The sequence below is a fragment of the Anopheles stephensi genome, chromosome 3, assembly GCF_013141755.1.
Source record: "Anopheles stephensi strain Indian chromosome 3, UCI_ANSTEP_V1.0, whole genome shotgun sequence".
Classification (NCBI taxonomy): domain Eukaryota; kingdom Metazoa; phylum Arthropoda; class Insecta; order Diptera; family Culicidae; genus Anopheles; species Anopheles stephensi.
The window spans coordinates 19817125-19831171 of NC_050203.1; the positions used below are offsets into that span (position 1 = coordinate 19817125).

At 45.4% G+C, this 14047-nt stretch overlaps 1 protein-coding gene and 1 long non-coding RNA gene across 5 annotated transcripts; one reads left to right on the forward strand and one right to left on the reverse strand.

Moving 5' to 3' along the window:
* The first annotated feature begins 141 nt into the window (after positions 1-141).
* LOC118512738 (PAN2-PAN3 deadenylation complex subunit PAN3) lies at positions 142-11956 on the forward strand. 4 transcript variants are annotated; one of them, XM_036057606.1, is made up of 18 exons: positions 142-287; positions 2873-3432; positions 3521-3668; positions 5551-5629; positions 5699-5791; positions 5873-6218; positions 6291-6391; positions 6934-7072; positions 7203-7349; positions 7429-7572; positions 7667-7783; positions 7868-7988; positions 8059-8181; positions 8259-8388; positions 9630-9766; positions 9837-10028; positions 10111-10273; positions 10350-11956. In XM_036057606.1, the coding sequence occupies exons 4-18, from the start codon at positions 5564-5566 to the stop codon at positions 10464-10466; spliced, it is 2136 nt and encodes a 711-aa protein (XP_035913499.1). In that variant the 5' UTR covers positions 142-287; positions 2873-3432; positions 3521-3668; positions 5551-5563; the 3' UTR covers positions 10467-11956. The 4 variants fall into 4 exon arrangements, with proteins under 4 accessions (XP_035913499.1, XP_035913496.1, XP_035913497.1 ...); XM_036057603.1 differs by lacking the exon at positions 3521-3668; XM_036057604.1 differs by lacking the exon at positions 3521-3668 and having other exon boundaries at positions 194-287; positions 2870-3432.
* On the reverse strand, positions 10544-13868 carry LOC118512748. The gene is made up of 2 exons (XR_004906349.1): positions 11204-13868; positions 10544-10576 (listed from the first exon to the last, which is right to left on the reverse strand). It is a non-coding gene; the product is annotated as an uncharacterized LOC118512748 (long non-coding RNA).
* Positions 13869-14047: the final 179 nt, after the last annotated feature.

The window sequence follows — 14047 nt, forward strand, 5'->3', positions numbered from 1 at the left end:
TCTCAGTTCCTAAGCGTCGAACGAACACGTCCTTAGCTGAAGTATAAACGCACCCCAAACATCAAACATTCGCAAGAGAGCGAATCATGTATCTTCTCTCTCGAAGTACTGTGCCTGAGCAGGATAGCGCCATAGAATGCCCAAGCCCAAGCGAGACAACCAGACAGCAGGTGAAACTGACAGTCACACCAAAACGAAACGACGGTGCGTTTTGCCAAACACAAGACGTATTATTTTGTGTGTGCAGACAAAATACCAACACTCCGCTGCTGCACGATCGAAAAATGGTGAGCATCGTCGTAATCGGTCGTGTTGCGTGATAAATTATGCTGGTGCCGTGAAAACAATCATCCAACAAGTCGCCGTGACTGGAGAATTAGTTTTTCCCTATTGCAAAGTGTTCGATTCCCCCCTTGTGGCGTAGAAGCAAAAAAGCGAAAGGGATGTGAATACGTACGCTTGTACGTGCGTACGTGCCTGTGTGCGACTGTGTGTGTTTGTGCGGTTTGCATGAATGTGTCCTTGCGCTGCGTGGTTTTCGGGTCAAAGTGGTTTTGTTGTTTGCTATGTTTGCTCTGGCTGAGCGTCGTCGTCGTCGTCTGTGGTTAACGGTGGGGTGAAGGAAGCGCATGTGTGTGCGCGCGTGTGTATGTGTGTTTTGTTGTAGTACAAGGGTAAGATCAGGGACGGGTGGAGGACGATGCGAGGACGTACGCATCAAACGCACACGCTCCACAAGCGTAAAGTCGACAACGACGCACAAAATACAGTGGCGTAGAAAAGAGACACACACGACCGACAGAAACAACAAAAAAAAAACACATGCCAAGCAACAACGCGACCGCAGGAGGTCTCGTCGCTTGGATCACGGACACCGCCAGCTCTTACGTGCATATGTGTGTGTGCGCGTGTGGGTTTTTCCGTCACCGTTTTTTTTCCAGCATACGTTCGCACGTTCTTCAGATTTCCGATGTTTTCGTTGTAAATTGCGTAGCATTCTTTGCATTTGTTTGCATATGTGTGTTGTTGAAGGAAACAGAAAACGAGCGTAGCAACGTCCCGTCCACACAGCCTACTACTGGTTGATGTGCTTCTGTGTGTGTGTGTGTGTGTATGTGCGGAAAAAGGTGATTTTCTTTTCTTTTTTCCCACTCCCGTCCTGCTCTTGTGCGTCGCGTACTACTGCGATGGAAAACACATTCCAAGCAGGAGGCCCCGTTCATGGCCGCTGATGCTCCCAAAGGTGCTGCTGGATGGTGTACGTGACGGTATGGGAAAATACGGTCGGCCCGGTTGTTGGAAAACCGCTGTGAAACCCGGAAACATATTGTCGTCGAATCGAATGTCCTTTGGGGAAGTGAAGCAAATCGCACAACAACCCTTCACACGATGGCGCTGGAGCGTGTGTGTGTGTATGTGTGAGTGTATGTTTTGGAGTGCGCTACTGTGCGTGTGTGGGTAACAGTTGTTTCTGTACGCTGTCGTGTGAGATGGGAAAGTTCTAGTGTGTAAACACGCTCCACGAACGCGGAAATCGGCACAGTGTGGGAAACGATTGTTGCATTTTTCCTTCACACCTACTCGCACACACACACATCGATATATTGTACGTCAAGTCACCACCACCCCATCCACTTTTCCCCCTCACATCAGCTAATTGACAACTGTTTTATGACCCGCGAGAATTGATTGGTGTGTTTCGGGTGCTGCTAATGCGATTGTTTGATGGAGAGAAAATTGCGTTTCAAAATTGCCTACTACAAAAGAAAAAGACGAGCAGAAGCAAAAGAAGAGAGAGAGAAAGAGAGAGAGAGAGAGAGAGAGAGAGAGAGAGAGAGAGAATGCTGCCATGTGTTTTCTTCGGCTCCTTCTTTTTCGTTGGTGTTGATCATTGTTTTTGTCCAGCGCCTTATCTCTCGGAGCAATACGGAGCAGAAGGTGGCGTCGTCCCCCTATCGGACGAGTTGTTTACAACATCACCCGCTACCACCCACCTCCCCCCACCCACAGCTACACGGAAGGAGTCGCTTTTTATTGCCTTCTTACCAGTGCCACCTGTAACCCATTCTGGTACGCACTGTAAACGCACACCACCTCAGCTCAGTGCTCCTCCAGGCGGCCATGACACCCGGAATGGCCAATCCAAAATGAGCGTTTTCTTTTTGATCGGCAAGCAGAAAAGCCGAGTGTAATTGAAGCGAAATTTTCACCCACAATTCCTCCTACCCTCCCACTTTTTTATGCTGTGCAATATCTGTGTGTTTGTGTGTGTGTGGGGATGAAAAGTGCAGTTAACGGAATGGGTACAAATGTGTTATGATTTCTCTCGTTCTCTCCCGTCATGATGATGCTGCTGATGTTGATGAAAAAGCGTCATCACAATGGTTGCTGTGTTGATGTGTTGCTAGCGAGAAAAACGATCGGTGATGCGATGGGGGATGAGAAGGTGTGTGTATGCGGTTTACGGATTTTTTTCTTCGATCTGTGAGAGACAAATGAAAGTGGCAAACCGCATCTCATCCTACCATCCCGGGGAACCAAACGGATCGAATGCAGAAGGATCGCGATTTTCTTTCTAGACCACCCTCCCACCTGGTTCGAACATCAATTGGGGGTTTAAAAGAAAGCTAACTGTGAGCGTGAATGTGTTGAGTGCGTGTGAAACAGGGTTTTTGTTTTAAATTAAACTCTTCCCAAAGTGAATCGAGTGTTGTAACCTTGCCCCGGTTGGCACTTTGCACGTTTGCAAAGCCTTGTTCTTCCCCCCTTGAAGTGTGCAAACACACACCTTTCTTAATTAATTATTTTGTTCACTTTTTTCTGCTTTCCTTCGTGTGTGTGTGTGTTTGTGTGCTGTGTTGTGTGAAAGCAGTGAAGCACGATCAGTGGCAACGGTTTTAGCGCCACAAAACTCACGGGACGACAGCAACAGCAGCATTAGTAGTGGTAGTAGTGCTGCAAAAGAAAGAAAGTTTGGCAAATCACGGTGCTGTGCAGCGCATTTGCTGTTTGTTGATGAGGCAGACGATCGCCGCAACGTGAGAGAAAGCATCATCACCGCAAACGAGGACGACGACGACAACGGTGTTGTGCTGTGCGGTGTGTGCCTGTTTCTGTGTGTGTGTGTAAAAGTGGAGGGCAAAACCACCCTACACACCCTCCCACCTCCCACCTCTTGGCGACCGCCGCCGGCCCGTACGACGAACCAGACGAACTGGAACAGCAAGCTGCTGCAGGCCCAGAGGCCGCGAGCAAATCTCCACCATCCCATCGGTCCCAACGGTCGCCCGCCGATCGCGCATTGGGGGTGATCTGCTTCTTCTACATAGCACCAGCGTGAACAAAGAAGTAGAAGAAGAAGCAACGGCAGCAACAGCAGCAGCAGCAGAAGAGGGCAAAGAAGTGAACTATAACGAAACACATAGCTCTCAGGTATGTTTTGTACATTGACCTTGTTTCGCGTATTCACCGCAGCCGGTTCGCCACCCCCTACACGTGTCCCCTTTTCTCCCCCTCGCAGGGTGGGCGGTTGTGATGGGGTTCATACACCACCACACCACCATCATTCAACAGTCAGAAACTCACAATCTCTCTCTCGCAAGCTGATCGCCCAAACCAGCAGCTCTTGTGTGCGTTGAACGGAAATACTCGCTTAGGTACAGAGTGCTGTAAGCTATGCAGCTGTTGAATATAATTATAATACCTTAAAAAATATTAATTTCGGTATAGAATACAACTTGGCGCATTAAAATGCACTCCATTTCGCTCGCCATGCGAAAGATTTTTCTTTTCGTAAATAAATTTTTACACCGCGATGACCACCCGGTCGACCACAGTGCGCTGTCAGCTGCTCATGCGTCACGCTTGCCCCCACCGTGCTGTCGTTTGTTTGTTGTTTACATTTTACGACGATGAAGGGCTGGCACGATCAAAAACACGGCGGCTGTTTATATGCTCGCGCGCGCGTTTGTGTGTGCGTGTTTTTATAAGCGAAGCGAACGAAGGGTTGATTTTTATATCAAGGAAGGAGAACGAAAACAAAAATGGCTGCCGGTGTGACAACAAATTATTTTTCTGCGGTCTAAAGAACCAGGAAGTTCTCTTAATTTTTTTTTAAGGAAAATCTAAAGCGTTTAGAAAGCAACTTTTATGTAAGCTGTATTTTTTATGTTTACTTCACAAAACGTGACAAAATTAAGCTCCATTTTCTCTGTATAATTGTACTATTAAGCTATTAAAGTACATGAAACTAATGGAATGTTTCAAAGTAAAATTTGCATTAATGTCCCCTTTCTACTCCCAATGTTGTGGGCCGCGAGAACAAAACCCGTCGCTTGCTACATCTAAGGAGCCGCGCTTAACAATTAATGGAATTAAAACCACTATCGCGCTCAGCTTTGGTTTGTGCTTCCATTGTTTATTGTTAGGCATTGTTAGAGGTTTTGCGCTTGAAACTTTTGTCTCGTTTTTCAACCCCCCCTGGCCCAACATTCCGGCGATGTGGTGTGGGAACTGTGGCACGCATATATTGATCCTTTCAGCAGCCTCCCCGGCACAAAGCGACATCCATTTTTCTACATGCAAAACAGCGTGGGATGCATCAATCTGGGCGTCCTTTATAGAGAGCCCACGCATAAAATGAGCTTTTCTCGTTTCGTTTCTGTGGTAATAGAGTTAGAGCCGCGTAAGGTTGAGCCCGTTTATTGGTGTCACCCTCGGCGCAGTGAAACAAATTTCGGAAGCTTTTTAGCAGCTAGGCAGCCGCAGGTCACACCGTATAGACGCATCCAAAACACGTCCATAGGTAGAGCCATTTCTTGCACCAACTCTGGTGACCGACATTCTCTTTGCCTTTCCTTGGGCTTTTTTTTTGGGCAGATCGTGTTCGCACCTTTTCGCTGTCGCATGTGCTTGTGCGTTCATCAGCACCTGCTTCTGGTTCTGAGGTGTGAGTGTGTGTGTGCTGTTTTTGGAAGGGTTGAAATTGTAGAACCACCAACCTTAAGCCTCTGCTGAATTGACACCCCGGTTCCACTTCGAACCATGGTTTAAGACGTGGCGTTGTTGGAGATAGAACACATTCTTTTAGGTTTATTCTGAAAAAAATCATAAAGAACGTTGTAATAATTCCTAGAGGATTGCCCTTGTGAAGATCGTCAGCATTGACCCAAGAAGTCAATATATCTTATCTTAAAAAACTTGTAAGCGCAACAGAATACTTTAGCCTTAAGTTGTTGGATGTCGTTAGCCGTTCTATCTTCTATAACAAACCAAATAGAAAATAGTTGTGGCTTCCGAGGCCGCTTTTGATGGTACGCCCTGTAGATTGAACAGATGTACACGAAGGCCATCTTCAATCTTTGTCGAGGAAATCCAACAAATGCCAAAGTCAACATGGGCTTTATTGGTTCAACTGCTAAAGTCATTAAGTCAGCCAGTGTCGTGCCTGTTGCGTGCTGCTCTATTCCGAGAAGATCTCTTTTATAATACCAGTGTGATCGTTTGCATCATAATTGATATCATATCTCGTCTTTCTTTCCCTTTTTGCAGGATCGCGTAGACTATGGATCCAATGTTCTTTCCACCCTCCAATGGAGTTCCTTCCGAGAGCAAGCTGGCAACGTACATGGTAAGGGTCCGAGTTTATAAAATTAGCGCTTTAAAGTTAACATCCTCCCTTCTTCCACAAACTCCACAGAGTCGTCAAAATGGTACGACTGCCGCGTACGGGTTGCCGATGGGTCTCTCCAAAATTACGCTCGATTCGCCTATATCGCTCAAAAAAACACAGGCAAGTTCCCTACGACCACCCCCAACACCGATCCACGCGCTACGCAAAAACTAACACGCTTTCCTTTTTCTCACCTTCCAGGTGACACCACAGTCACCCGAATTCATTCCAAACAATCGATTGAGCACGTCCTCGTCGCCGAACTTTTACTCGTCCTACTCGATACTTAGCAGCAACAATGGTACCGGCACCGGTACCAACAACGGCACGGTCGTGGCCACCGCCCAACCACCGTCCCAGCAACCGCCAACCGTCGTCCCGTCGTCGGTGGTCAAGGCCGCGGTCAGCAACGGAGGCTACGTAGGGCCGGGGGGCGGCGGTGCTGGTGGTGGAGGTGGTGGTGGTGGTGGTGGTGTCCCCGTACCCGGCAACATACTGGCCGGTGCGCTTAGCAGCACATCCGCCTTTGCGGTCACACCGATCAAGGGTAGGGCGATTCGTGCGACGGTTCCCGTTTCCTGCGCATCACTAAGCGATGGTTATTCTCTTCTGCTTGCAGGACGAAACTTGCTGCGAAACGAATCACCGCAAAGTACTAATACATCCCCCCGTATTACGCCCCAACCTTCACCACCGCCAATTACCACCAACATTCATCAAGTAAACTACACACACACTCTCTCTCTCTCTCTCTGTTTTGCTATTGCGCTGTGTCTTTTTTTGTGGCCTTTTCCTTTTAAATGTGTATTTTTAATTCGTCTGATGTCTGTTTTTGATGTTAAAAATGTAAAACTAAATTTTAAACTATCGATTTGTCCAGTGCCGGGATTATTTGAGCGTCGTCCTTCATTTCCAAATTTAGTCATATTGGAACAAACAATTTTTTTTGTTAATCTTGAAGTTTGTTTAAGTTAAATCAGCTTTTAAAATGTTTAAAAATAGATGCAAAGAGATATTCTAAACTCAAAATGTTGTTCCACAAAAGCCTCGCACACCACTATGCTTCACCCCCATGGGTTCCCGATTGTATCAACGCGTGCCACACAAAAACCTAAAACCATCGAAAAAAGAAACAAAAAATCTTCAGCTTGTTCCTAATGTATAATATCTTCCGTCGTTTTTTTTTCTTCCTTTCTCTCTCTCTTTCTCGCTTCGTCCGTTCGTTCTCTTCCTTCCAAACGTCGATTGTTTGTTTCTCGCAGGAAAATGTTGGTGGCACTACGTACTTTTACCCAACGGCAGCCAACCATCAATTAACGCCGAGCAGTACAGTTAACACGACTGATAACTCCTTTGTCCACATAGCAAGCTCACAAATTAATCTAAGTTATACACATCCAGGTAAGAGTGCCGTGCCCATTCCCCGCATTTGTTGCAACGCTTCTCACCGAAACCCACCCAAAGAACTCGGTAACTCGGCTATAAGATGATACGAGCTGACTGTTTTTTTCTGCCTCCACTTTCCTTGCAGGACATGTTTACCCGGGACCTGCATCGCACGTTATCAACATGCAATCGAAGGCACAAGTGTCGGCCGCATTCTTCATGCAGGACGAGCTGAGGAACGATATTTTAGCGCGGAACGAAATCGTCAACAGTATCGAAAACGACAGTCAAGGTGAGATTTGTTTTCTTTTCCTGGCTGACTTCTTTGAAATGTACTTTAATTGCTTCCACTCTCTACGCCCGCTTTGCAGATATACCTCTTGAAGTGGAAAACTATCACTCGCTGTGTTTGCTCGAGTCGTTGCCGCTTCACCCGAAGCTTCCACTACCGTCGTCCACGTACCGGGCAACGCACGCCGTTACCGGCGTCAAGTACTGCCTACGACGTCTTCACGGTTCGTGCCCCTTGATGCGTTTGATCTAGCGAGAATCGTGTGTTCTACTGTTTCCCTTTTCTTTTTTGCTTGTTTGCTTGCGTCCCCCCCTTAGGTTTCCGTCTACAGTCCACCAAGTGTATGCAGGTGGTGGATAAATGGAAAAAGCTTCAACACACAAACATTGTGCAGCTACGCGAAGTGTTTACTACGAAAACTTTTGGTGATAATTGTGAGTTTGTTTTGTCGGCACCTTTACGCCGCAAACACCGAAAAGCCAACAGGGTTAATGTGAATCGTTTTTTTCCGCTCTCAGCTTTAGTAATAGTGTACGACTATCATCCCGGCTCACAAACGCTGCTATCCAAGTACTTCGCATCCGTTCCGGACACGAACGGGTACACCGATCCGTTCGCCGGCGAAGCGCGTCCTTTTAGGTAGTAGCAGACTAATGTTCTTTACCGGAACAAAAAAGGTTTAATAATAATTCTCTTCTTTCCGTTAAAGCCACAAAAGTTCTCTTCATCGTACCGCCGCAACGTCACTCCTGCCAGAAAATGAAATATGGTCAATTATCATACAGCTGAGTGCGGGCTTACGGGCGATACATCAGGCGGGACTAGCTTGCCGGTAGGGAATGCGATCTGCCTGGGGTGTTTAATACAGCAATTTTATAACAATTCCTTGCTTATTTTCGCGAAACGCAGGACACTGGATCCAACAAAAATCATTGTGACCGGAAAACGGATACGCTACAGCTGCGTCGGCATATCGGACATCTTCACCTTCGATCCCAACCAACAGAATCAGCTGACGGTGTTAGATCATCAGCAGCAGGTACGAAAGCGGCTCTTCTTATCAACGAATGTAACCCGTTAGTCTTTCTCCACTTTTGGCTTTATGGGATTTCAATTAGCTTAACGGTCTTTTCCCGAGACGAATAGTTGAGTTTCAGTAACTGGAAAAAGCTTTAAGGAGCTAAATGTAAACAGATCAGTAAACAGTTTGCTGGTTCATTCTCCTTCTCCACACGCTTTGCTCGCACATACCGCCGAAGATGGTCCGTAGCATCCGTCGCTAGAAAATGGCGAGTGCGATGGTGTCCTCCACTAGCATCCATCGACCAGGAAGTCCGCAGAGGACTACCGGTCGTATCATTGTGCGATGTACGAGTCTTCTTAGGATCTCAGGAGTCTGTGGGGCCCGCGTAGTAGGCACGATTCTCTTGAACAATGCGTCTTCGGATTTCACTGCTTAGTTACGATCGTGCCAAGGTAGCAGAACTCCTCTACCTACCTCCAGATCGTCGCCGTCAACTTCTACTCTGCTTCCGAGTTGTGCTCTATCACGGTCAGAGCCTCCGGCAAGCTGGCACCTTGTCTTCGTTGCATTGATTCTCAATTCATTCCTATTGGCCTCGCGTTTGAGGCTGGTGTACGCCTCGCACACTCCCGCAGAAGTCTGTCCAATCATGTCTATGTCATCCGCGAAGCCAAGGAATCGAAAATATCGGGTGAAAGTCATGCCTCTGATTTCGTAGCCCGCGCTTCACATGCCACCTTCCAGAGCAATGTTAAACAGTAAACAGACGGAGAGTCCGTCCCTTTTGCTTCAGTACCCGATGAGATTCCGACAGAATGTTCGACACAGCCGTAACACCTTCGCAGGGTGTTCCATAGCTTGGTCCGATCCATGATATCGTAGGCCGCCTTGAAGTCGATGAACAGGAAGGTGTGAGGGGATCTGGTGCTCTCAGCACTTCTGGAGGATCTGCCGTATAATGAAGATTTGTTCGGTCGTGGATTTCCCTTCAACAAATCCACCTTGGTAGCTTCCGACAAAATGTGTAGCAAGGGGCGCAAGTCTGCAGAAGAGTATACGAGACAGCAGGATCTTGTAGGCATCATTCAGGACTGTGATGGCTCCTGGTGAATGGCATCCTGGCTCCACTCGGAATGGAAGGTTTAATGATACTAAATGATGTTTAAATCACGACGTCAAATGCTCTCTTGTGGATTTCGATTAAAGGATATAACTGGACCTTCTTTATATCGTTTTATATGTGTCGTTTCCTTCAGGAGGATCTATTGGCACTAGGAAAGCTAATACTAGCGTTAGCTTGCCGTTCCTTACAATCGGTCCAGCGGGATCAAATACAAAGCAGCGTCGAGCTAGTATCCCGTCACTACTCGTCAGATCTGCGAAATATTCTAATGTAAGTCTCAAACTGCGGTGCTAGCCTGCAAGATTTCAGGCCCGAGCCTAAACACTCTCCTAACTTGCAGATGTCTTCTGAATACAAACACCCGCCGCTCGGTGACGGAGATCATGCCGATGATCGGTGCCCGATTTTACGTGCAGCTCGATGCACTCCAAGCCCAATGTGATATTCAGGAGGATGAGCTGGCGAAAGAGATGGAAAATGGACGGCTCTATCGGCTGCTCGTGAAGCTCGGCTGCATCAACGAACGACCGGAGTAAGCATACGTCGGGACTCAAACGAGAGAGAGAGAGGAGCTATTTAACCTCCTCCGTTTTTTTTTTCTTGAACTCCCGCAGGCTCAACCTGGACGTAACGTGGTCCGAAACGGGTGATCGCTACATGCTGAAGCTGTTTCGGGACTATCTCTTCCACACCGTCACCGAGGATGGGCGCCCGTGGCTGAATCAGTCCCATATCGTACAGTGCCTCAACAAGCTGGACGCTGGCACGATGGAAAAGGTACGCCCGACTGTTGCCCCAGTCTGTTGCCCTTTCGGTGCAGTCCTTTTAATATGCTTTCCCCTCCCTTTTCCAGGTTCAACTTATGTCCCGTGACGAACACTCAGTATTAGTAGTGACCTATGCTGAGCTGAAGCACTGTCTCGATCAGGCATTTTCCGAGCTGGTAGCGGCCAGCGACGGTTCCGTCTAGTAGTGGTGGTCGCGCTTGCCACCAGCACGACGCGGCTTGTTCACGGTGCCACGGTGCGCCGGATAAACCTACCGGCACCTGTTCCGCAAAACACACACCCGTTACGTTTCCTCCTTCTACCCTAGCCCCCCCCGACCAACCGTCCGTCTTTTGCGATGGGGTTGTTGATTGGGTGCATACATTATACATACGAGCGTGTATTTTCTTTCCTTCCGTTTTCGCCCGAAGCTTTTCAGTTTAGTTTCCTTTTCTCACCTATTGATCGAAAGTTTGAGCGTGTGGGTAAGGAAACAGGACGAATATCCTTTTTTTTGTTTTTTGTTTCGTCATCCTTAGCTCCACAGTAAAGTAAAAGTCGTCCGTGTTGTCGATCCGAGACAGAGAAAGGCAGCGTCAACCTTCACTTCGCCGATTGCCCCACCCTTTATCACCTAGCTTCATATACCCCGCCAGATCGCGACTCCGTGCTCCTACAAGTTATAGACTGATTGAAATGCAAACAAAACAACACATTTAGTGAAGTGTATGTACAACAACGACTTTTTCAAAGTGTGAATGTGTCAGATGTGTGATACAATTATATTTGCCCGCCAGTTGGTTCCGAGCAGACCGAAGTGCTGACAAGATTGCAATGATCAGAAATGAAAGGTTAAAAAGGCCTTTTTTTGGTTCAGTGTTTTTCCCCCAATTTTAATTTCGTTTCGTTTGTTGTGGTTATTTCTATTTAAATGTGTAACCCCCCTTCGGCCCAGTCGGAACACAACCCACGTGGCGCACGTGAACTGAACTGAAACTGGAAAAAATCAGCCAAGCTCAGGACGGAAAATGCCCGACCGACTGTAGACAAGACTCGCTACGCTATGAAAAACAGGGCGGTGGAAAACAAGTTCCTCTCGGCGATTTTGCTGGAAAAAGCTCACCCCGTGGTGGGTAGTTGGTGCATGGTAGGAAGCGTATTGGAAGAATGCGTATTGTGTATGCTTTCCGTTCGTTTTTTCGTATTTTTTTACATAACATTTTTCCGTTACATTAGATCTCGAGATGCGCTAGAAACACTACAAAACAAGCATACAGAAGCGATAATGATGTGTTACTGATCATATATTGGTTAGGCTTAAGATGTGTGGCGAGTCGTGGAAAGCGGTGAAGAAGAGCTAAGGGAGATTAAGAAAGGAATGCAACGCCTATAGCATGTAACACACAAAGTAAAGAGCAGAAGAAAGAGAGAGAGAGAAAGCGAAAGGGAAAGAAAACAACAAGCAATGTAAACACAAAGATGTGAAGAAAGGAACTTAATTTGCATGAGTTTGTTTCGGTTTGTTTTTTGCCTTCTCTTCTCTACTCTCATCTTATTCCTTTTTCCTTTTTTAGATTTTATGTGCGTATGTTTGTATTTCTTCTCGTCGTTTTTTTTTTGTTTGTTTTACAATTTATTTGTCCTGTCCGTAAATATATACACACTTTTTTGTAGTACAACATTTCAACATAAAGACTGTCGTTTGTGAACTCCTTTTTCTTTTTGGTTCTCCTTTTACTGTTGCGCTTCTGGGTACTATTATTGGGCTTGTAGTTTTTCCTTCTTTAGGAGAATCGAACTCCCTATTCCTGACTGGGGAAAGCAGATAAATGGCTGGTATTTTAACAAACTTGCCTCAATTTTATGGAAAAACTGCACTGGAGCATAGTCCGAAAAAAGGGGCGAAAAAAACGATGCGCAGTGTAGTAAGTTGACTTGCAGGCAACCACAAAGCAGAAGAAGATAACGAAAAAAAGCGTGCAGCTAGCAACAACCTGTAAGCAGTGAAGGGAAAAAGAAGTGCAAAGTGGTAAAAAAAAGCGTTGAACACTATTACTCTTATCAAAGCAAAAATGACCCACAAGAAGAGGTGCAAGCCGAAGCAGAACGCAACACAGAGAAACGAGATAGTAACGTTGCGCAATCAGTCAGGTGCACCGTTTGTTGGTTATTTGAAGTAAAACGAAAATCAAGAGAAGAAAAGTGGAGGAAAGAAAGAAAGGAAAAACTAAACAAAGACTTTTTATTGTGACAAATAATATTTAAAATACACAGCAAACGGGCAGCATATAGAAGAAGGAATAGAGGAAAAAGAAAAGCAACATAATAAAGAAAGGAAAACAAAAAACATGAAAAATACAACCAGAGATATATTTGTACTAAAAATAAAGGAAGAAGAAGACAGAAACAAAGGAAAACATGTTGTAGCAAAACAGGGTTGTAGTGTAGTAAGCGGTGTATAATGTAGGTGAACACAAACGGCACAAAACATATGGTCGGAGAAGAAGAGAAAGAGAGAAAACAAGATTGAACGAATGGAGAAAGAGTTCGTTTTTCTCTTTGTGGAGGTTTAGGTTTTTACGTGAAAACCCCACACTGTATATTCCCACCTCTCTTTGTTTTCTATTTCTATTTTCATCTTCAATTTTCCGCTTTCCTTCTGTTTCCCTCGACTTCCTATTCTAAGTAAATAAGTAAGGCTGACGGAATTGTGGCGATGAATAATGCTATTATTTTACATTTACATTAAACGCATAGCATACTTACACACACACACGCGCGTACGTGTATACGTATACACATATACATACCTTTGATAATAGTTCTATATATATGTATGTCATGTGGCCGTAGATTCTATTTGTTAGCTTACGAAGTGAAGCGCGAACACTGGGCCGTCTTTGCGCGGATCGGCGTGCTGTGGTAGCTCTTTTTGTTTTGATTAAGAAGATTTCTTCTCCATTAATTTTTTGTGTTCTTTTTTCTTCTATCTTTCATATCAAACCCACAAATACGAAACAGCTCCCATTAACACAGAACATACTCCTTGTGATAATGCAACAGCCACAAATCTGATCTCATTTTGTTTGTCATCTCCCAGAAACACACAGTGCACAGCAAAACCGCAATTCTTTGATTTTATAGTTGAGTAAATTCCACCCCGAGAAGAAGGAAGAAGGAACACACAAATTACAAAATAACAATTAATCAACAACAATGGTACAATCGAGACGGGCGTCCTGGTAATAACTGCTCTTTCCTTTTTTTGGTTCGATGTATATGTGTCCTTTGCTGAGCTCAGAAACCTAAACCTCTCGCTGTTTGCTAACAAAGCAGGTTAGAAGAAGTAGAAGAAGTAATTAACAAACAAAACAAAACAAAACAAAAACCATCAAAGAAAACTGAACCGAACCAACAGAAAGAACACACACACATAAAGGGGAAAAAAGAAGTAAAAAGAGATGAAAAACAAAACCCGCATCCACTGAATATGAAAAAGGATGAAACTCGCACTCAGACAAGGTTAAACTATATTTGACATGAAAAAGAACAAGAAAAACGGAGAAGAAAAGAGAGAGAGAGAAAGAGGAAAATGGAAAAGCGCAAACCTTGAAACGGAATGCGCGAAACAAAAACATACAAAAAAAGGGGTAGAGGAGTAAAAGAAAAACAAAACACAAAACGTTGAGAAATAAAATGTGAAAAATTATATTTACTGATAATACTTGGATGGCTTACGGTTAATGTTTTCTTCTTATTTTCGAATGTTTTCTTTTCTTTAATC